We start from the raw sequence: 23,977 nt of genomic DNA on the forward strand, positions 1-23,977 counted from the left end.
CGCCCTGCAGCCAGCGGGATGATGTCCTCCGTCAGACCGCCCTGCAGCCAGCGGGATGATGTCCTCCGTCAGACCGCCCTGCAGCCAGCGGGATGATGTCCTCCGTCAGACCGCCCTGCAGCCAGCGGGATGATGTCCTCCGTCAGACCGCCTGCAGCCAGCGGATGATGTCCTCCGTCAGACCGCCCTGCAGCCAGCGGGATGATGTCCTCCGTCAGACCGCCCTGCAGCCAGCGGGATGATGTCCTCCGTCAGACCGCCCTGCAGCCAGCGGGATGATGTCCACCGTCAGACCGCCCTGCAGCCAGCGGGATGATGTCCTCCGTCAGACCGCCCTGCAGCCAGCGGGATGATGTCCACCGTCAGACCGCCCTGCAGCCAGCGGGATGATGTCCACCGTCAGACCGCCCCTGCAGCCAGCGGGATGATGTCCTCCGTCAGACCGCCCTGCAGCCAGCGGGATGATGTCCCTCCGTCAGACCGCCCTGCAGCCAGCGGGATGATGTCCTCCGTCAGACCGCCCTGCAGCCAGCGGGATGATGTCCTCCGTCAGACCGCCCTGCAGCCAGCGGGATGATGTCCTCCGTCAGACCGCCCTGCAGCCAGCGGGATGATGTCCTCCGTCAGACCGCCCTGCAGCCAGCGGGATGATGTCCTCCGTCAGACCGCCCTGCAGCCAGCGGGATGATGTCCTCCGTCAGACCGCCCTGCAGCCAGCGGGATGATGTCCTCCGTCAGACCGCCCTGCAGCCAGCGGGATGATGTCCACCGTCAGACCGCCCTGCAGCCAGCGGGATGATGTCCTCCGTCAGACCGCCCTGCAGCCAGCGGGATGATGTCCACCGTCAGACCGCCCTGCAGCCAGCGGGATGATGTCCTCCGTCAGACCGCCCTGCAGCCAGCGGGATGATGTCCTCCGTCAGACCGCCCTGCAGCCAGCGGGATGATGTCCTCCGTCAGACCGCCCTGCAGCCAGCGGGATGATGTCCTCCGTCAGACCGCCCTGCAGCCAGCGGGATGATGTCCTCCGTCAGACCGCCCTGCAGCCAGCGGGATGATGTCCTCCGTCAGACCGCCCTGCAGCCAGCGGGATGATGTCCTCCGTCAGACCGCCCTGCAGCCAGCGGGATGATGTCCTCCGTCAGACCGCCCTGCAGCCAGCGGGATGATGTCCTCCGTCAGACCGCCCTGCAGCCAGCGGGATGATGTCCTCCGTCAGACCGCCCTGCAGCCAGCGGGATGATGTCCTCCGTCAGACCGCCCTGCAGCCAGCGGGATGATGTCCTCCGTCAGACCGCCCTGCAGCCAGCGGGATGATGTCCTCCGTCAGACCGCCCTGCAGCCAGCGGGATGATGTCCTCCGTCAGACCGCCCTGCAGCCAGCGGGATGATGTCCTCCGTCAGACCGCCCTGCAGCCAGCGGGATGATGTCCTCCGTCAGACCGCCCTGCAGCCAGCGGGATGATGTCCTCCGTCAGACCGCCCTGCAGCCAGCGGGATGATGTCCTCCGTCAGACCGCCCTGCAGCCAGCGGGATGATGTCCTCCGTCAGACCGCCCTGCAGCCAGCGGGATGATGTCCTCCGTCAGACCGCCCTGCAGCCAGCGGGATGATGTCCTCCGTCAGACCGCCCTGCAGCCAGCGGGATGATGTCCTCCGTCAGACCGCCCTGCAGCCAGCGGGATGATGTCCTCCGTCAGACCGCCCTGCAGCCAGCGGGATGATGTCCTCCGTCAGACCGCCCTGCAGCCAGCGGGATGATGTCCTCCGTCAGACCGCCCTGCAGCCAGCGGGATGATGTCCTCCGTCAGACCGCCCTGCAGCCAGCGGGATGATGTCCTCCGTCAGACCGCCCTGCAGCCAGCGGGATGATGTCCTCCGTCAGACCGCCCTGCAGCCAGCGGGATGATGTCCTCCGTCAGACCGCCCTGCAGCCAGCGGGATGATGTCCTCCGTCAGACCGCCCCTGCAGCCAGCGGGATGATGTCCTCCGTCAGACCGCCCTGCAGCCAGCGGGATGATGTCCTCCGTCAGACCGCCCTGCAGCCAGCGGGATGATGTCCACCGTCAGACCGCCCTGCAGCCAGCGGGATGATGTCCTCCGTCAGACCGCCCTGCAGCCAGCGGGATGATGTCCTCCGTCAGACCGCCCTGCAGCCAGCGGGATGATGTCCTCCGTCAGACCGCCCTGCAGCCAGCGGGATGATGTCCTCCGTCAGACCGCCCTGCAGCCAGCGGGATGATGTCCTCCGTCAGACCGCCCTGCAGCCAGCGGGATGATGTCCACCGTCAGACCGCCCTGCAGCCAGCGGGATGATGTCCTCCGTCAGACCGCCCTGCAGCCAGCGGGATGATGTCCACCGTCAGACCGCCCTGCAGCCAGCGGGATGATGTCCACCGTCAGACCGCCCTGCAGCCAGCGGGATGATGTCCACCGTCAGACCGCCCTGCAGCCAGCGGGATGATGTCCTCCGTCAGACCGCCCTGCAGCCAGCGGGATGATGTCCACCGTCAGACCGCCCTGCAGCCAGCGGGATGATGTCCACCGTCAGACCGCCCTGCAGCCAGCGGGATGATGTCCTCCGTCAGACCGCCCTGCAGCCAGCGGGATGATGTCCACCGTCAGACCGCCCTGCAGCCAGCGGGATGATGTCCTCCGTCAGACCGCCCTGCAGCCAGCGGGATGATGTCCTCCGTCAGACCGCCCTGCAGCCAGCGGGATGATGTCCTCCGTCAGACCGCCCTGCAGCCAGCGGGATGATGTCCTCCGTCAGACCGCCCTGCAGCCAGCGGGATGATGTCCTCCGTCAGACCGCCCTGCAGCCAGCGGGATGATGTCCACCGTCAGACCGCCCTGCAGCCAGCGGGATGATGTCCTCCGTCAGACCGCCCTGCAGCCAGCGGGATGATGTCCTCCGTCAGACCGCCCTGCAGCCAGCGGGATGATGTCCTCCGTCAGACCGCCCTGCAGCCAGCGGGATGATGTCCACCGTCAGACCGCCCTGCAGCCAGCGGGATGATGTCCTCCGTCAGACCGCCCTGCAGCCAGCGGGATGATGTCCTCCGTCAGACCGCCCTGCAGCCAGCGGGATGATGTCCTCCGTCAGACCGCCCTGCAGCCAGCGGGATGATGTCCTCCGTCAGACCGCCCTGCAGCCAGCGGGATGATGTCCTCCGTCAGACCGCCCTGCAGCCAGCGGGATGATGTCCTCCGTCAGACCGCCCTGCAGCCAGCGGGATGATGTCCTCCGTCAGACCGCCCTGCAGCCAGCGGGATGATGTCCTCCGTCAGACCGCCCTGCGGTGGATCTGGTCCGGATTAGCCTCCTCAATAAGATCCTGGATGTTTCATGGCACAGTTTTCATCCTTTCACGTGCACGTGCCCCGTTTGGTGGCAGCAGGATGGTAAAACTGGCTTCCTGCAGCCGGATCAGCTGTTTTCCAAACCCTGCAGGACGGTTGCAGGAGGAACTCGTGTAAGGAAGACTTACATGTCCTCCACCGTGATGTCCTTGAGGATCTGGCAGTAGTCGACGTTCCAGACCGCCTGGTCATCCCAGACCTTGGAAGCCAGCAGGATGGCTCCCAGCACGATGCGCTTCCAGTTGGCGGGACAGATGTCGATCTCTGCGTAGGTCAGTAACCTCTCCAGATACACCTGGAGGGGAAGAAGGATCCGGTTTCAGTTCAACAGCAGGAACGAAGCAGGACATCGGTAGAAGATCGGAGCAGGAAAACCCAACGACTCTTTACTTCAGGCGGAAAACGTTCCGCTTGTAACCAACGGTAACCAACGGGACCAATCAGCTTTTACAGACAGAAATCTTCTTCGTCTTACACCCGTCCACGCCACCATCATCAGTAACCACGGTTACGCGTTTTCACTATTCGCTTTAGGTGGAAAATCGCATTGAATGAATCCTGACTGGAGGTTGGGACGAGTTCTGATTGGACGGGACGTTTACGTCAGACTTCTGCTGGGTTGGAGGAGCAGAAGGAGAACCAGTTTCATTTAACTGGGAGGCCGGCGTAGAAGCTGGACGCCAGCTGAGGAGGGAAATACGGGAAAACGTCTCGCCAGCGCGAACGTCTGGTCTGGGGGAGGGGTCCGGTCTTTTAATGTGTGTACATGGAGGGAGGTCTGGAACCACTGGTTCAGCGGGTCTACGGAGGTTTTCCTGCATTTCTGTCCCGTCCAGCAGGTCGACCATCCAGCCGCGGCGGGTAGCGTCTACCCACCCCGTCTACCACCTCCAGCCTCCTGTGTTTCCAGACGTGTTGCTGTTTCAGTTTCATGTTTCTAATATGACCTGATGACACCTAAGTAAGTCTTCTCTCCGCCTCCTGCTCCCAGACCTGTAGCAACGAAGCTAAACTGGAAGCTAACCTCCTGGCGACGGCGTCCGTCAGACGGCGTGCCAGGCTGGACTCTGACCAGCGAGGACACGTGAGCTGCACGTGTCTACGGTTATATCCACCGTGTATACGCCACACTTTCTCCTGAAAAACACGCTGACGAGGAATCCTGATGGAGATTTTCACTCTGAGTGTGTAGAAACGGCGGCGAGGAATGCCGCCATGTTTCATCAGCAAGTCGCTCTGAGGAGAAACAGTTCCAGCAGCACAAAACAGCCGAGAAGCAAACAGGAGAGAGGCAAGACCGCCCCCTGGTGGCCACACACACACTTACACACACACACTTACACACACACACACACACACTTACACACACACACTTACACACACACACACACACACTTACACACACACACACACTTACACACACACACTTACACACACACACACACACACACACACTTACACACACACACACACACACACACTTACACACACACACACACTTACACACACACACACACACACACACACACACACACACACACACTTACACACACACACTTACACACACACACACACACACACACACTTACACACACACACTTACACACACACTTACACACACACACACACACACACACACACACACACACTTACACACACACACTTACACACACACACACACACACACACACTTACACACACACACACACACACTTACACACACACACACACACACACACACACTTACACACACACACTTACACACACACACACACACACACTTACACACACACACACACACACACACACTTACACACACACACTTACACACACACACACACACACACACACACTTACACACACACACTTACACACACACACACACACTTACACACACACACACACACACACACACTTACACACGTGCGCACACACACACGCACACACACTTACACACACACATACACACACACACTTACACACACGTGCGCACACACACACACGCACACACACTTACACATACACACACACAGACACACACACACACTTACACATACACACACAGACACACACACACACTTACCCATACACACACACACACACTTACACACACACACACTTACCCATACACACACACTTACACACACGTGCACACACACACACACACACTTACACACACACACACACACACACACTTACACACACACACACACACTTACACACACACACACACACTTACACATACGTGCGCACACACACACACACACACACACTTGCTCACACACACTTACACATACACACACACACACACACACACTTACACACACGTGCGCACACACACTTACACATACACACACTTACACATACACACACACAGACACACACACACACTTACCCATACACACACACAGACACACACACACACACTTACCCATACACACACAGACACACACACACACAGACACACACTTACACATACACACACACAGACACACACACACACGTTTCATACACTTCCACACATCATATATTTGTGTTTAAACACTTTAAATCTGGATTTTATTTGAGCTTAAACGACGGTAATTCTCCGTTAAACCTTCAACAGAACTGATCCGAATTCTATTCTATTTTATTTTTATTCTAACAGGTTTTATTTATTTATGTTTGTACGTCTGATTGTTTTCTGCTGGTCGTTTCGGTCACTGAAGGTTCGTGTGTGTGAACTGACCAGCGTGACGATGGCGCACTCGGCGGTGAGCTGAGCGGCGCTGAACAGCGTGCGGACGAAGCGGTAGATCTGCTTCTGTTCCGGGTCGTGTTTGTCGTAATCAGCAGGAACTTCGGACTTCTAGAAGAAAACCAGAAGACGTGAAACAGGAGATAAAACAAGGAGCAGGTCTGACTGGAGGGATCTCCGTACCGACAGGGGGTGGAGCTTCTCGTCAAAAATGTCCAGCAGCATCTGTCCGTCGGCGTCTCTGGAGGAGAAAGAGAGGAAAAGAGTTTAACGCTCACTCGGTACGTTTACGACCCGCCGGTCCGAGAGACGCTTAGAGGAATTCATCCAAACAGCGACGCTCCTTTTCTGCTCCATGACGTACGAAAACGCCCGTCTCAAACGTTCTCATACATCCACGTTGCCGTGGTTATTCAGTCGGTCCGTCCACCAGGGGGAGGGGTTCAGACTGGTCGCTGTTAACAGTCGTCCAAAAACACCAGAAGAAGAGAATGATCAACTTCTTCCTTTCTTTAAATTTGGTGGTTTTTGCATTGCGTTGTTTCTCTTCTTCTTTTGTTTGCTTCATTCTCCGATCAGCGATACAACTCGACACCGCCCCCCGGTGGTTTCCGCAGTACTGCTCCGTTTTCTACGTGACGGACAGCAAAGCTGAGTGAAAACGGACAAACTTAACGTAACGGTGCATCGTCTGCGTGTCTTCACAGGAAACTTTCACCGATTTTTCTGCGCGGTTCGTTGGATAGATGACATCATCGATCCACCGGTTCTACTTCCTGTTTAGCAGGATGTAGATGCGATGAAGACGACATGCTGAGCTTCAAAAGGACGAAGATTTCAGAGAGTTTTACTGGTATTTTCACACTCAAACATCTCCAGCATTTCCAGAAAAGAAGAAGAGAAACCATCCAGCTGGTGAGGTCAGAGGTCAGACTGGTTGGAGATGATGGAAATGAATTCCTGCTGACGACATGATGGAGAATTTTCTACATTTATATGAGGAGAAAACGGATTCTTCTGTTTGGTAGCAAAGAGAGGCGGTCGGCCACCCGGTATGACCCGGTACGACCCGGTATGACCCCGTATGACCCCGTATGACCCGGTACGACCCGGTACAACCCGGTATGACCCGATACGACCCGGTATGACCCGGTATGACCCGGTATGACCCGGTACGACCCGGTATGACCCCGTATGACCCGGTACGACCCGGTACGACCCCGTATGACCCGGTACGACCCGGTACGACCCGGTACGACCCGGTATGACCCCGTATGACCCGGTACGACCCGGTATGACCCCGTATGACCCGGTATGACCCGGTACGACCCGGTGTGACCCCGTATGACCCGGTACGACCCGGTGTGACACCGTATGACCCGGTACGACCCGGTGTGACACCGTATGACCCGGTACGACCCGGTGTGACCCCGTATGACCCGGTACGACCCGGTGTGACACCGTATGACCCGGTACGACCCGGTGTGACACCGTATGACCCGGTACGACCCGGTGTGACCCGGTACGACCCGGTGTTACCCGGTACGACCCGGTGTTACCCGGTACGACCCGGTACGACCCGGTGTGACCCGGTACGACCCGGTATGACCCCGTATGACCCGGTACGACCCGGTGTGACCCGGTACAACCCGGTATGACCCGGTATGACCCCGTATGACCCGGTGTGACCCGGTGTGACCCCGTACGACCCGGTACGACCTGGTATGACCCCATACGACCTGGTATGACCCCGTATGACCTGGTATGACCCCGTACGACCCGGTACAACCTGGTATGACCCCATACGACCCGGTATGACCCGGTATGACCTGGTATGACCCCGTACGACCCGGTATGATCCGGTACGACCGGGTACGACCTGGTATGACCCCGTACGACCTGGTATGACCCGGTACGACCTGGTATGACCCGGTACAACCCGGTACGACCTGGTATGACCCCATACGACCCGGTATGACCCGGTACGACCTGGTATGACCCCACACGACCCGGTATGACCTGGTATGACCCCATACGACCCGGTACAACCCGGTATGACCCCGTACGACCCGGTATGACCCCGTACGACCTGGTATGACCCCGTACGACCTGGTATGACCCCGTACGACCTGGTATGACCCCGTACGACCCGGTACGACCTGGTATGACCCCGTACGACCCGGTATGACCCCGTACGACCCGGTATGACCCCGTACGACCCGGTATGACCCCGTACGACCCGGTATGACCCCGTACGACCTGGTATGACCCCGTACGACCTGGTATGACCCGGTACGACCTGGTATGACCCGGTACGACCTGGTATGACCCCGTACGACCTGGTATGACCCCGTACGACCTGGTACGACCTGGTATGACCCGGTACGACCCGGTATGACCCCGTACGACCCGGTATGACCCGGTACGACCCGGTATGACCCCGTACGACCCGGTATGACCCGGTATGACCCCGTACGACCTGGTATGACCCCGTACGACCTGGTATGACCCCGTACGACCCGGTATGACCCCGTACGACCTGGTATGACCCCGTACGACCCGGTATGACCCAGTACGACCCGGTATGACCCGGTACGACCTGGTATGACCCCATACGACCTGGTATGACCCCGTACGACCTGGTATGACCCCGTACGACCCGGTATGACCTGGTACCAGACGGTTCTGATTAAGACGACCCGGTACCAGACGGTTCTGATGAGGACGACCCGGTACCAGACGGTACCAGTATTCCTGTAGGAAAGGTGAATGTTTACCTGTTCTTTATGTGATAGAATATCGCCATGGCAACGCTGTAAAGAGATGAAAACAGGAACGGATCTCAGCAAACCGAATCTGACATGAGAGGATGAGAGGAACGGGTTCGGACCGGTTCTGGTACCATTTGATGGTGTACTTCAGGTTGGGCTGGCTGACTGTGCTGTCGTCCAGGAAGATGGTGGAACACGAGCTGTACTTCCGCCTCACCGGACCCGGATGGTGCTGCAGGACGCACAGACACAAACAGGTCAGAACCGGACAGTCCGGATCCAGGACGAGGAAAAACCCGGACGGCGGTTTACAGACATAAACAGAGACATAAAAGAACAGAACCAAACGGAGAAACGCTTTACCTTGTTCTCCGAAATGTGTGTGAACTTGGAAGAAATACAGGAGACGGAGATGAGTTTTTCTGAGTCAGACAGTAAAAACAGGGAAATCCTCTCCGAGTTCTACTTACGTGGTTGATGTAAAGACTCTTCCGCTTTTCTCGAACTGAAAGCGAAGAGAAGAAGAAGTTAGATGTGTGGTGCAGTACATCGTCCTGACAGCAGGGGGCAGCACCTTGCAGGGCCTCCGGAGGCCACGCAGAGTTTCTGACCCCTTGCTATCATGAGAGGCAGCGTTGAAGGAAGCGTTGTCATGACGACAAGCAGCTTTTCAGCTGCAAAGGCCTCATCCTGTCGACTGAACTGTGGACGAAGGAGGGGTAATTACTGGATCCGCTCGTCATTCTGGCCTCCATGGTTCCAGATTCGACCGACAGTAGAGACGGCTTCAGGTTTTTGTTTTCTTTGTCTCCATGCAGACCAGGTAAATCGCACGCTGATGGTGCGTTTGATGGAGCTGGATTTGTGTCGTTTCGTCCAGAATGAGGCTTAAAACACACCGTTGTTTCAGCAACAGTCGAGGTTTCCACACCTGTCTGGAAAATATTAACCGAACCAGATGGGAGTTAAAGTCCAGGCCTCACGGGTGTCATGGCAACAGCCGGCTTTTACTGGGTTCACATTTTCATTTACAGCCCACGAAAGTTGAGTTTTAAATGAGACGTTTTACCATTTCATGGAACATATGAGCTGATTGATGATCTGATTGCATCCATTGGGGAATAAAAGAAAAGTTTCAGAGAATTAGAAGGAATCTCTGTATGCTGGGACAAGGCTGGATGCTGGTGATGTTCTGCATTAACAGCAGACATGATTCTCTACTGGAAACCAGTGCATAGACTCAGGAATCTTCCAGAAACCAGTGTGAACCCAGTTCAGGCCGAAATCCACACAAGTGACATGAGTGGGTGTGGAAGGAGCAGCCTGTCAGATGGACAGAGCTTCACCAATCTGAGACAAACTGGCTCCTATAGCTTCAGAAAAATGTCTGCTAGACTTTAAAGATCTCGCCAACAACAGTGTGTGATCTCGCCAATAAATTAGAGAAATGAAGGAATCTCTGTATACTCGGGACAAGGCTGGATGCTGATGCTCTGAGCAGGGTGATTTAATCTGGAATAACAGCTGGGACCAGTGTTGGATAAACATGTCATTAGCTTATAGAAAGGTTAATTTTCCCCCCATGTCATCCTACACGAGGAAGGCTCATCCTTTATCTTCTCTGAATTAACAGAAGTCACAAAGACAAAAGCGATTTGTAGAAAGGGAGCAGACGGCCGATCGCACCTCCATAACAGAAACACATCATGCACATGTTTCTGTAGTCTATGGAGTTCAAATGGAACCATTTTACATGAAACAATCCCGATCATTCTATGCACAACTAGCTTTAATTTCAGGTCCACACTTACGTCCCGCCTACACGCCTACACGCCAATATCACGCCTACGTCCCGCCTACATGCCAATGTCACGCCTACGTCCCGCCTACACGCCAATGTCACGCCTACGTCCCGCCTACACGCCTACGTCCCGCCTACACGCCTACGTCCCGCCTACACGCCAATGTCACGCCTACGTCCCGCCTACACGCCTACGTCCCGCCTACACGCCAATATCACGCCTACGTCCCGCCTACACGCCTACGTCCCGCCTACACGCCTACGTCCCGCCTACACGCCAATGTCACGCCTACGTCCCGCCTACACGCTAATGTCACGCCTACGTCCCGCCTACACGCCTACGTCCCGCCTACACGCCTACGTCCCGCCTACACGCCTACGTCCCGCCTACACGCCAATATCACGCCTACGTCCCGCCTACACGCCTACGTCCCGCCTACACGCCTACGTCCCGCCTACACGCCAATGTCACGCCTACGTCCCGCCTACACGCCTACGTCCCGCCTACACGCCAAAGTCACGCCTACGTCCCGCCTACACGCCAATGTCACGCCTACATCCCGCCTACACGCCTACGTCCCGCCTATATGCCTACGTCCCGCCTACACGCCTACGTCCCGCCTACGTCCCGCCTATACGCCTACGTCCCGCCTACACGCCTACGTCCCGCCTACGTCCCGCCTATACGCCTACGTCCCGCCTATACGCCTACGTCCCGCCTACACGCCTACGTCCCGCCTACGTCCCGCCTATACGCCTACGTCCCGCCTACACGCCTACGTCCCGCCTATACGCCTACGTCCCGCCTACACGCCTACACGCCTACGTCCCGCCTACACGCCTACGTCCCGCCTACGTCCTGCCTACACGCCTACGTCCCGCCTACGTCCCGCCTACGTGCCGCCTACACGCCTACGTCCCGCCTACGTCCTGCCTACACGCCTACGTCCCGCCTACGTGCCACCTACACGCCTACGTCCCGCCTACGTGCCACCTACGTCCCGCCTATGTGCCACCTACACGCCTACGTCCCGCCTACGTGCCGCCTACGTCCTGCCTACACGCCTACGTCCCGCCTACGTCCCGCCTATACGCCTACGTCCCGCCTACACGCCTACGTCCCGCCTACGTCCCGCCTATACGCCTACGTCCCGCCTACACGCCTACGTCCCGCCTATACGCCTACGTCCCGCCTACACGCCTACACGCCTACGTCCCGCCTACACGCCTACGTCCCGCCTACGTCCTGCCTACACGCCTACGTCCCGCCTACGTCCCGCCTACGTGCCGCCTACACGCCTACGTCCCGCCTACGTCCTGCCTACACGCCTACGTCCCGCCTACGTGCCACCTACACGCCTACGTCCCGCCTACGTGCCACCTACGTCCCGCCTATGTGCCACCTACACGCCTACGTCCCGCCTAAGTGCCGCCTACGTCCTGCCTACACGCCTACGTCCCGCCTATGTGCCGCCTACGTCCCGCCTATGTGCCACCTACACGCCTACGTCCCGCCTATGTGCCACCTACACGCCTACGTCCCGCCTACGTGCCGCCTACGTCCTGCCTACACGCCTACGTCCCACCTACACGCCTACGTCCCGCCTATGTGCCGCCTACACGCCTACGTCCCGCCTACACGCCTACGTCCCGCCTACGTCCTGCCTACACGCCTACGTCCCGCCTACACGCCTACGTCCCGCCTACGTCCTGCCTACACGCCTACGTGCCGCCTACACGCCTACGTGCCGCCTACACGCCTACGTCCCACCTACACGCCTACGTCCCGCCTACGTGCCGCCTACGTCCCGCCTACGTGCCGCCTACGTCCCGCCTATGTGCCGCCTACATGCCTACGTCCCGCCTACACGCCTACGTCCCGCCTACGTCCCGCCTACACGCCTACGTGCCGCCTACACGCCTACGTCCCGCCTACGTGCCGCCTACGTCTCGCCTATGTGCTGCCTACACGCCTACGTCCCGCCTATGTGCCGCCTACGTCCCGCCTACGTGCCGCCTACACGCCTACGTCCCGCCTACGTGCCGCCTACGTCTCGCCTACGTCCCGCCTACACGCCTACGTCCCGCCTACACGCCTACGTCCCGCCTACACGCCTACGTCCCGCCTACGTCCTGCCTACACGCCTACGTGCCGCCTACACGCCTACGTCCTGCCTACACGCATACGTGCCGCCTACACGCCTACGTCCTGCCTACACGCCTACGTCCCGCCTACACGCCTACGTCCCGCCTACGTCCTGCCTACACGCCTACGTGCCGCCTACACGCCTACGTCCTGCCTACACGCCTACGTCGCGCCTACACGCCTACGTCCCGCCTACGTCCTGCCTACACGCCTACGTGCCGCCTACACGCATACGTCCCACCTACACGCCTACATCGCGCCTACATGCCTACGTCCCGCCTACACACTTACGTCCCGCCTACACGCCTACGTCCCGCCTACACGCCTACGTCCCGCCTACACGCATACGTCCCACCTACACGCCTACGTCGCGCCTACATGCCTACGTCCCGCCTACACACTTACGTCCCACCTACACGCCTACGTCGCGCCTACATGCCTACGTCCCGCCTACACACTTACGTCCCGCCTACACGCCTACGTCCCGCCTACACGCCTACGTCTCGTTTCGCACCACAACTGAAAAACAAAAGGTTGAAGTCGTGTCCGAATTTTACAGCAGACAAATTTATCTTCACTCAATTTATTTATTTAACCCGTTAAAATGCTTCCATTTTCATCTCAAACGGATAAAAATGGACGTTGAGCTGCAAAGACACTGATTTATTGGAAGGAAATGAAGACGTGTCCTGGATGAAAGCTGTCCTGCTTCACAGAAAAGTTTAGTTTGAAGCTGGAGAACAAACCTGAATGGTCAGTAGATACCTGGGGGGCGTTTCTGGAACTGCAGGTGTCCAGTAACTAAATCAGAAAACCCCCAGCATCCAGCCTGGTCCCAAGCATAGAGATTCCTTCTAATTCTCTGAGTTTTATGTAATTTTAGTAAGTCAGTTATTAAGATGGTAGCTGAGCACATTTATCAGAAATTACTCATCTTTTCCTTTAATGGGACATTTTCTGTTTTTAACTGTATCTATTATTATTGTTTTATGACTTTCGCTACTGATCTAATTTAGGTGAATAACTTTAGATTTATTCCTACATACGACGGGTAAGCTGATAGAGAGGCGCCACGACAGTCTCGTCAAGAAACTACAGGTGCCAGTAAGGGACAAACAGCACTGATGTGAATATAGCAACGAGAGAAGCTGGCTGATTCGGCTTGTTGAAAATACGTTCAGTTGTCATTTAGAAAGTGCAGGAGCAGCGAGCCTCCCCCAGGTGGAAGGAGCTAAACATGTTGGAGCTTTCTCCTCCACCAGTCGGCCAGCTGTACTGCCTCATTTAGCCTGAAGCTAACTGGGTCGAGCTCGTTAGTATAGTTAGCATAAAAACACACCAGCCTCGTTGCTACAGAAGTGGAGGTTTACGAGCTTTCAGAAGGTGACGGTACGACCTTTCCACACCTGCTCGGATTATTTTATCGGACACATTTTTATCAAATCAACGTCAAACAAACGGGACAAAATTCCGTCTGACAATTTCTCAGTTTTATTGTTTTGAACAAAGGTTGGAGACATTTTTTCCCAGTGAGTTTCACGTGATGGTGACCTGCAGCGGCGTGGACGCTACTCTGAAAACATGAGGGTCAAGTGGAGGTTTGCCAAACAAACAGCAGAGCTGCAGCCAGAGCTCAGACACAGAGATGTCTGCAGAAGCGTTTCAGAAGGTTTTACCAGCTAGCGGAGGGATGATAATAGAACATGCCTGTTCTCCACCTGTCCAGGTGTTCTCACCCAGTGGATACTGGGATGGACTCCAGCTTCCTGCAACCTGAACTGGGCCGAGCGCGTGAATAAACCTGCGACCGGAGGTTCACCCTTTGACCCACCAACGAGCCGAAGCAGACCTCCAGAACCAGGACTAAAACTCATCGACACAGTTTAGACTCTGCAGCAACGTTCCTCTACTCTCCTGACGGATCTGCTGAGAAGAAAATCTCCAGATCCAGCAGTGGAAACCGCGCTGCATCATTCCCAGTAAGACTTGGTGCTGGACTGGCCGGAACGTGGTTCTCCTGAGTTCTGGGCAAAAGTTCTGCCACAGTCCAGGCTCTCCTTTCAAGTAAGTTTGCAACTTCTTCCATGAATCTGTGTGATGTTGCTGAGTGGAGATGACCAGGAAATTCTTCCTTTTCAGGTTAAAATATCAGAAATAATAAAGAAAGTTAGTGAACTACGTTCTGGGGCTCTAAATGAAGGTTAATAAAACCAGCTAATCCGATCGATGCCTTCAGGCTGCAAGCCGACGAAGAGCCTGACCTCCTCTTCATAAACATTCTTTTCTTCTTATTAAAGACGTCGTGTCTAAACAGGCAAATGACGCCCAAACATGACTTCTGCCTGACAAATATGATGAAATAACTGATCTTTTAGTGGAATTTCATGAAAAATTGAATTGTGGCTGGAAATTTCCAGCTGGATGAGAAAACAGCTTGTTTCATTGTGCTTGGTGTATTTATGGGACGCAGTCTGACAGCTTTCTGATTGGACATGATTAAAAACACGACACATGCAGCAGACTGTGAGCATGTTGGCTTATTATCGTTGGGGATTTGCACATTTGCCTGCACAAGCATGTAAATATGAAGGATTTTAAGCTACGCAGGTTGTAACCACCTTGACAGAAAAGTAGCTCAACACTCGACGTATTTCTGTTCCATCAGGATGATTTCAGACCAAACGGAGAGAAAAACTTACCGTCAGTCTGGGATTTACTGAGGAAAATGGTGCTGGCGCGAGGATGATCCGAGGGATTGTACTCCATAGGAAGATCTGAAAACACAAAGAAGAAAACATGTCAAGAAAAACTGTTCAGTTCCGACAAGTGGAGTTCCACATGGCTCCATGTGCTGAAAACATGTTTTTTGATCGTTGTTTCCATTTACTTAATTAAACACAAAGTGTACTTTGTGTTGTAGGCGATACTTCAGATAATGCTACACGACTTAACGGAGCTTTACAATAACAGTTAATGTCTTTTCTTATATCTGTATTTTTCATCCTTTAATTTGTGATGTTTTTGTGTTTTTCTGTCTGATTTATTTATAAAGGTCTTTTTTCTCTGTACAGTATCGCAATAGTCGAGTATCGAGCAGCATCCTCAGCATCGGTATCAAGTCTGAAATTTTAGTATTGTGACAACCCCGATATTAATGCAGGAAAACCTCGGTGGATCCGCTCCACACATCCATGACAGAGTTGCACGCCAGCGTTCCTGATGATGATGATGATGCTCTGGAACAGATTTCTGGACCAAGAGATTTATCAGATGTAAATGTGTCAGACCAAAAACAGCCTGGGTCCCTGTAGTCCAGCAGACGGCGACATGAGTCCACTCAGTCTGCCCGTGACCTCCTTCCGTGACCCGATTTCCTCCTCAGGCCGAAACGTAAACACACAAACTAAAATCTGATGAATTAAACTTCTGAAGAGCGAAGTCCAGCTGAGGACGTTTCATGTCTGAATGAAACACATCGGCTCCAGCTGTCCTTCTAATCAGCCAATCACACCGATGCAGAGCTTAATCAATCATTTAATGATGCCTTTTGTATTGGAATTACGTTATGCGAGATTCCTGATGTGAGTCTGCACAGAGCTTCGTTTTACGACAGTCTCCGAATGCACCAGATACCACAGCCTCCTCGGCTCGATGCAGGTTATGGTGCAGCTGAGGCTTTGGTCTCCAAACGCACACATGCCGCAGCCACATGGCTGGCTGGGACGGACGCCGCAGCCACATGGCTATGTGGCTGGCTGGGACGGACGCCGCAGCCATATGGCTGTGTGGCTGGCTGGGACGGACGCCGCAGCCACATGGCTGTGTGGCTGGCTGGGACGGACGCCGCAGCCACATGGCTGGCTGGGACGGACGCCGCAGCCACATGGCTGGCTGGGACGGACGCCGCAGAAACATGGCTGGCTAGGACGGACACCGCAACAACGTGGCTGGCTGGGACGGACGCCGCAGCCACATGGCTGGCTGGGACGGACGCCGCAGCCACATGGCTGGCTGGGACGGACGCCGCAGCCACATGGCTGGCTGGGACGGACGCCGCAGAAACGTGGCTGGCTAGGACGGACACCGCAACAACGTGGCTGGCTGGGACGGACGCCGAAGCCACATGGCTGGCTGGGACGGACGCCGCAGCCACATGGCTGGCTGGGACGGACGCCGCAGAAACGTGGCTGGCTAGGACGGACACCGCAACAACGTGGCTGGCTGGGACGGACGCCGAAGCCACATGGCTGGCTGGGACGGACGCCGCAGCCACATGGCTGGCTGGGACGGACGCCGCAGCCACATGGCTGGCTGGGACGGACGCCGCAGCCACATGGCTGGCTGGGACGGACGCCGCAGAAACATGGCTGGCTAGGACGGACGCCGCAGCAACGTGGCTGGCTGGGACGGACGTCGCAGAATCATGGCTGGCGGGGAAGGATGCCGCAGCCACATGTCTGGCAGGCACAGACACTGCAGCCACATGGCTGGCTGGGACAGACACTGCAGCCACATGGCTGGCTGGGACGGACGCCGCAGCCACGTGGCTGGCTGGGACGGACGCCGCAGAAACATGGCTGGCAGGCAGACACTGCAGCCACATGGCTGGCTGGGACGGACGCCACAATCACGTGGGAGGAATAAAAGATGGAGTAGAGTGTAGGTCGACTGGCATTCAGACAGGAAGTCCTCCCGCATGACGTAACGCTCATACCAGGATGTGACCACATCCACGCCTCCCCCCACCCCCGCCGCCTCCATGGCGAGTGGCGGTGACCCTCAACAAGGACCTGGAGACAAACGCTTCCCACTTCCTGTGTTTCAGGAAGTGGGAGGAAATGAAGAGCGGCTCATTGTTCTGGAGGCCAGCTGAACAAAGAGCGGAGGGAAAAGCTCGCCAGGCGAGGAGGAGGAGGATCCAGGAGTAGAACCAGGCGGTCCAGAGCAGCCGGGACCGCCGAGCGGGTTCTGAAAACCGTTCTACGTTCACAAGAAGCATTTTCTACATTCAGAGAAGAAGAGGAAAGCAATGAAGGAGCCTCTGTCTGGTGGGGATGTGGGGGCGAAGAGAAGCAACAGGAACGTCCTGCAGACAGAACCACTCGCTGCTGCGCTTCTCACATCCTTTCTCTCCAGCTCCATCCTCATAAGGGGGGGGGTATGTCCCCTCTGTCTGCATGCCCGTTGCCATGGTGATTATCCTCATCTGGATGGCTTGGCTCCGGATCACTGCAGTGCCGTCGTCGCGGTGTGGACCCAGTCGGCCCTGATCTGGGTGGTTCCCATGGCGACAACATCCGCGGTCATGGGGGGGGGGGGGGGGGGGGGGGGGCATGGCCATTTACTTTGTATGTGTGTGTGTGTTGAATTTGTTTTGTGATAGACTTTTATGTTTAGATGTAAAATCTGTTTTCATTGAGCAAAGCATAAAAAATGTTTTATAAATAAAGTTTGATTTGACTCCCCAGATTCTATTTCCGCCCACTGCGATCCCTAAAACCACTTGGTCCAGCTGGATCCCAGTCTCAGACCAGGATCTGCTCCTGTCAACAGGAGAGACGCTGCAGGTAAACGAGTTAAAACTGCAGCAGCCAATCAGACGCTTCACCTTGGACGTTAAAAGTGTTCGTGTCCGGCTGGAGGACTCGTTTACTCTGCATCACGCTGAGAGCTGCAAACCCACCGTCCCTGCATCCGCTGCTCGGTGTTGCTAGGCAACGCTGGCTTGAAAGGACTCTGATGGCAGAGGCGGGCTCATCAAAGTCAAAGACAGACCGCCGGCTTGCCGCCTTTCCCTTCATCCGGTTTGCTGAACACGCAGCGGGCACGTCTACGTTCTCCGCCTGCAGCCAGAGCAGTGTCTCACCTGCTGACTCGCCTCACCTGAGACGGTTCTCCGGCCGTCAGGCAAACACCTGCTGTTCCGGTTTAAAGGTCGGATTCTCATGAACTCGCTGACAGCAGCAACGTCTCCAACATGGAGGACGAAGAGGGAGGCGCAGACGTTTATCTGACCATGAACAGCGTCGTCACGGCGGCACCTGCCCAGCAGCCGCTCATCAGACCCGGCTGCCTGTCTGCTGGATGGAAACAACAAGGCTCCTTTCACTGCTGCGCTGCTACAGCGTCATATGAGCGTCTTAGGACAGTCATCCCCCTCGCAGTGAGGTCACATGACAGCCGGCTATCTGTCTCAGGCTGGGAACCTCCAAGAGATGCCGTGGAGTCATGATGATGAAACGCAGACTCCACCGTCAGACGCTGGTTTGGTTTGTTTACAAGAAAACAAGAAAATCCAGAAGAGTCGCATTCAGACACCTGACGATGCCGATGCTTCGCTCTGCGCTGCAGTCCAACGCCGCCGTCGGCATCCAACGCCACCGCCGGCATCCAACGCCGCCGCCGGCATCCAACGCCTGCTGAACAGTGCTCACCCTTCCATCATCCATCCATCCATTATTAATCCATCCATCCATCCATACTTGTATCATCCATCCATCCATACTTGTATCATCCATCCATCCATCCATCATCCATTCATCCATGGGTCTTGTGGCAGCTGGTATTCCAGCTGTTGCCAGGCAACAGGGATGTTAACCCCGGACAACCTGCGGCTGACGGTCCTGTTTTTGGACGTGTGCATAAGTAATGGACAATTCTTGAAAATAAAATTAAATAAAATTTGGTTGCAGATCTAAAATTACGCTTTTTTTGTGGGAAAATATAAAAGTTTAGGTAAAAAAAAAACTAAGCTGTTCCCACCAACAGATCCAAAGCAGACGTGATCAATCGCAGCAGATGTGGGTCAGCCGGTCTGCAGGAGACTCCCAGACTCATCACACGCATGATTAATCCGTGTTCAGATTTCAATTGGCCTGAACTCTCCTCAGTAGCAACGAGTCTGATTTAATCTAAAACATCCAGCTGGGACGGCGAGGATACAGGAACGGACTCTCTGACTATCCAGAATCCAGACCTGGACTCAGCGGCCAGGACGACCAGAGGAACATGAAGCGATTAAAACGACGAAGCAGAATGAAGCTAAAAGCTCCAGAGAAACACGAGGAAAGTCGGGAAAAGACAGCCGAGAGGAGGAGGTCCGATAGAGGCCTGATGGAGGTCCGATGGAGGCCGGTTGGAAGCCGGCTGGAGGTCTGATGGAGGCCAGTTGGAAGCCGGTTGGAGGTCTGATGGAGGTCTGACGGAGGCCAGTGGAGGCCCGATGGAGGCCCGATGGAGGTCTGATGGAGGCCAGTTGAAAGCCGGCTGGAGGTCTCATGGAGGTCTGACGGAGGCCAGTTGAAAGCCGGTTGGAGGCCTGATGGAGGCTAGTTGAAAGCCGGTTGGAGGCCTGATGGAGGCCAGTTGGAAGCCGGTTGGAGGTCTGATGGAGGCCAGTTGAAAGCCGGTTGGAGGCCTGATGGAGGCTAGTTGAAAGCCGGTTGGAGGCCTGATGGAGGCTAGTTGAAAGCCGGTTGGAGGCCTGATGGAGGCCAGTTGGAAGCCGGTTGGAGGTCTGATGGAGGCCAGTTGAAAGCCGGTTGGAGGCCTGATGGAGGCTAGTTGAAAGCCGGTTGGAGACCTGATGGAGGCCAATTGGAAGCCGGTTGGAGGCCTGATGGAGGCCAGTTGAAAGCCGGTTGGAGGCCTGATGGAGGCCAGTTGGAAGCCGGTTGGAGGCCTGATGGAGGCTAGTTGAAAGCCGGTTGGAGGCCTGATGGAGGCCAGTTGGAAGCCGGTTGGAGGCCTGATGGAGGCCAGTTGGAGGCCAGTTGGAGGCCTGATGGAGACCCGTGGAATGGAGGAGAAACGGAGGCGAGTACAGGTCTAAGAAACATCCTGGTTTTCCTGGTGAGCATGAGGAGGGAGGTGTGGGCGCTCTACAGTGAGATAAAAACCATCTCCTTGGACTGGAGACGATGTGAAGGTGAGCACTCAGACCAGTTCCTGTCCAGAAGACCGGTCCAAAAGATCTCTAGAAGCTTTTCCATGAACTAAAACTTTCATCGTTGGTGACTTGTTGAAGCTTCGGATAAAGTTTCTATGTGAAAGTTTGTCTGAGTGATTCAGTTCGGAGAGACGGGTGGTTTATTTACCGGGTTTTTGCAAAACCCAGTGAGAAGTTATGAGTAGATAATTCTGGATAAAAACATATAAAAGTGGTTTGATCAACAGATTAAATGCGACCAGGTGTGATGTGTCTTAATGTCAACCAAAGAAAGCTCCGGTTAACATCAGGTATGTAGAACATCTGAACATACAACACGTCCAACCATGAAGCAGATTGTAGTTCCAACATGACCTGGTTTGACCTCCACAGTCACCAGATCTACATCCAACAGAAGATGAGGTGGAACGGGAGATTCTCATGGTGATGAAGTGGAACGGGAGATTCTCATCATGATGAGGTGGAACGGGAGATTCTCATGGTGATGAAGTGGAACGGGAGATTCTCATGGTGATGAGGTGGAACGGGAGATTCTCATGGTGATGAGGTGGAACGGGACATTCTCATCATGATGAGGTGGAACGGGAGATTCTCATGGTGATGAGGTGGAACAGGAGATTCTCATGGTGATGAGGTGGAACGGGAGATTCTCATGGTGATGAGGTGGAACGGGAGATTCTCATCATGATGAGGTGGAACGGGAGATTCTCATCATGATGAGGTGGAACGGGAGATTCTCATGGTGATGAGGTGGAACGGGAGATTCTCATGGTGATGAGGTGGAACGGGAGATTCTCATGGTGATGAGGTGGAACGGGACATTCTCATGGTGATGAGGTGGAACGGGACATTCTCATGGTGATGAGGTGGAACGGGACATTCTCATGGTGATGAGGTGGAACGGGAGATTCTCATGGTGATGAGGTGGAACGGGAGATTCTCATGGTGATGAGGTGGAACGGGAGATTCTCATGGTGATGAGGTGGAACGGGAGATTCTCATGGCGATGAGGTGGAACGGGAGATTCTCATGGCGATGAGGTGGAACGGGAGATTCTCATGGCGATGAGGTGGAACGGGACATTCTCATGGCGATGAGGTGGAACGGGACATTCTCATGGCGATGAGGTGGAACGGGACATTCTCATGGCGATGAGGTGGAACGGGACATTCTCATGGCGATGAGGTGGAACGGGAGATTCTCATGGCGATGAGGTGGAACGGGACATTCTCATGGCGATGAGGTGGAACGGGAGATTCTCATGGCGATGAGGTGGAACGGGAGATTCTCATGGCGATGAGGTGGAACGGGAGATTCTCATGGCGATGAGGTGGAACGGGAGATTCTCATGGCGATGAGGTGGAACGGGAGATTCTCATGGCGATGAGGTGGAACGGGAGATTCTCATGGCGATGAGGTGGAACGGGAGATTCTCATGGCGATGAGGTGGAACGGGAGATTCTCATGGCGATGAGGTGGAACGGGAGATTCTCATGGCGATGAGGTGGAACGGGAGATTCTCATCATGATGAGGTGGAACGGGAGATTCTCATCATGATGAGGTGGAACGGGAGATTCTCATCATGATGAGGTGGAACGGAGGTTCTCATGGTGATGAGGTGGAACGGGAGATTCTCATGGTGATGAGGAGGAACGGGAGATTCTCATGGTGATGAGGTGGAACGGGAGATTCTCATGGTGATGAGGTGGAACGGGAGATTCTCATGGTGATGAGGTGGAACGGGAGATTCTCATCATGATGAGGTGGAACAGGAGATTCTCATCATGATGAGGTGGAACGGGAGATTCTCATGGTGATGAGGTGGAACGGGAGATTCTCATGGTGATGAGGTGGAACGGGAGATTCTCATGGTGATGAGGTGGAACGGGAGATTCTCATGGTGATGAGGTGGAACGGGAGATTCTCATCATGATGAGGTGGAACGGGAGATTCTCATCGTGATGAGGTGGAACGGGAGATTCTCATGGTGATGAGGTGGAACGGGAGATTCTCATGGTGATGAGGTGGAACGGGAGATTCTCATGGTGATGAGGTGGAACGGGAGATTCTCATGGTGATGAGGTGGAACGGGAGATTCTCATGGTGATGAGGTGGAACGGGAGATTCTCATGGTGATGAGGTGGAACGGGAGATTCTCATGGTGATGAGGTGGAACGGGAGATTCTCATGGTGATGAGGTGGAACGAGAGATTTCAGACAGGATTCAACCAGAACGTGTAAAGATGAAATGAAAGTAAAAACGAGAAGGGAGAAAGCAGGCTCGGCGAGGAGCTGATCTGGAGGTTGCAGGATAATAAGGATGGTAGAAACCAGTGCTTACTGGGAGAACTGGTGGGTGTGTCCTCTCCGCAGCTGTTGCAGCCTCTCATATCATCCTTACAAGCCCAAACAGCGCAGTAAATGCTTACAATGTGAAGAACCGGTGCTGTTTGTGTGGATGAACGTCTTACCGTCGATGTTCTCCCTCTCGCTGATGTGCTGCAGGTTGCAGCCCGTGTCCTCGCGGCTCAGCTCGGGCTCCGGCCGGTAGGGCTCCAGCCTGGAGTGGTTGCCCCTCCGGTGTTTGGGGCTGGACGACACACAGCAGGAGGTTGTGTTTCCCATTGCGGACGCAGGTTTTTAGCTCCAGACCGATCCGGATGCTTTCTTCTTAGCAGGATGGGGGCAACGGGGATTCTGACTGTAAGCTGGTATCCGCGAACGTTACACGCCCAGCTCCGGTGTGTTCATCTGACCCATGGACGCTGAAAGGACGCAGAGACGGGCTGGAAAAAGCGGAGAAAAGCAGGACGAGCCTCCTCTGAAGCTTCCAGCCGAGGCGAGCTGGTCCCTCCGTACGGGCGGCAGATCCGCGGCGACTCGTGGTTCCGCCCTGCGCGCGCGGTTCTCCTCACAAACGCATGTTCACGCGCTGGTTTTTTTCCCCGGACACGAATAAAGGTGAAAACATCACATTTTAGTCAGATGGGGATGATGTTCCGCGGCCAGCGCTACATGGTGGCCAGAAAACTGGAGATCGCTGCTGCTGCTACATCCGCTGCCGCGGTGCCTTCATGGACGCCTAAAAATATCGGGGTTTTTTTTTTTTCAGTTCGGTGCAGTCTGATCATCCTTTTTCCGACTCATTATCCTGTAACACAACCGATGAGGTTACCAAGTATTAACAATGGTGTTTTAGGAGTTCTATA

At 55.3% G+C, this 23,977-nt stretch overlaps 1 protein-coding gene across 5 annotated transcripts in view; it reads right to left on the reverse strand.

Moving 5' to 3' along the window:
• The window catches only part of ccny (cyclin Y), a gene marked incomplete at its 5' end in the record, with an annotated part of 30,253 nt that extends 6,860 nt beyond the window's left edge, over positions 1-23,393 (reverse strand). The window contains 10 exons of one of the 5 annotated variants that reach the window (XM_079260179.1): positions 3,493-3,659; positions 6,093-6,212; positions 6,285-6,342; positions 8,879-8,914; positions 9,004-9,104; positions 9,236-9,259; positions 9,343-9,377; positions 13,772-13,792; positions 15,519-15,593; positions 23,240-23,393. In XM_079260179.1, coding sequence (XP_079116305.1) covers positions 3,493-3,659; positions 6,093-6,212; positions 6,285-6,342; positions 8,879-8,914; positions 9,004-9,104; positions 9,236-9,259; positions 9,343-9,377; positions 13,772-13,792; positions 15,519-15,593; positions 23,240-23,393 — 791 coding nt within the window. Of the gene's footprint in view, positions 1-3,492; positions 3,660-6,092; positions 6,213-6,284; positions 6,343-8,878; positions 8,915-9,003; positions 9,105-9,235; positions 9,260-9,342; positions 9,378-13,771; positions 13,793-15,497; positions 15,594-23,239 lie in introns of all 5 variants that reach the window. The other 4 variants (XM_079260178.1, XM_079260177.1, XM_079260176.1 and 1 more) reach the window with 4 other exon arrangements.
• Between the last annotated feature and the right edge of the window lie 584 nt (positions 23,394-23,977).

The sequence above is a fragment of the Telmatherina bonti genome (genome assembly GCF_933228915.1).
Source record: "Telmatherina bonti genome assembly, chromosome: 20".
Taxonomy (NCBI): domain Eukaryota; kingdom Metazoa; phylum Chordata; class Actinopteri; order Atheriniformes; family Telmatherinidae; genus Telmatherina; species Telmatherina bonti.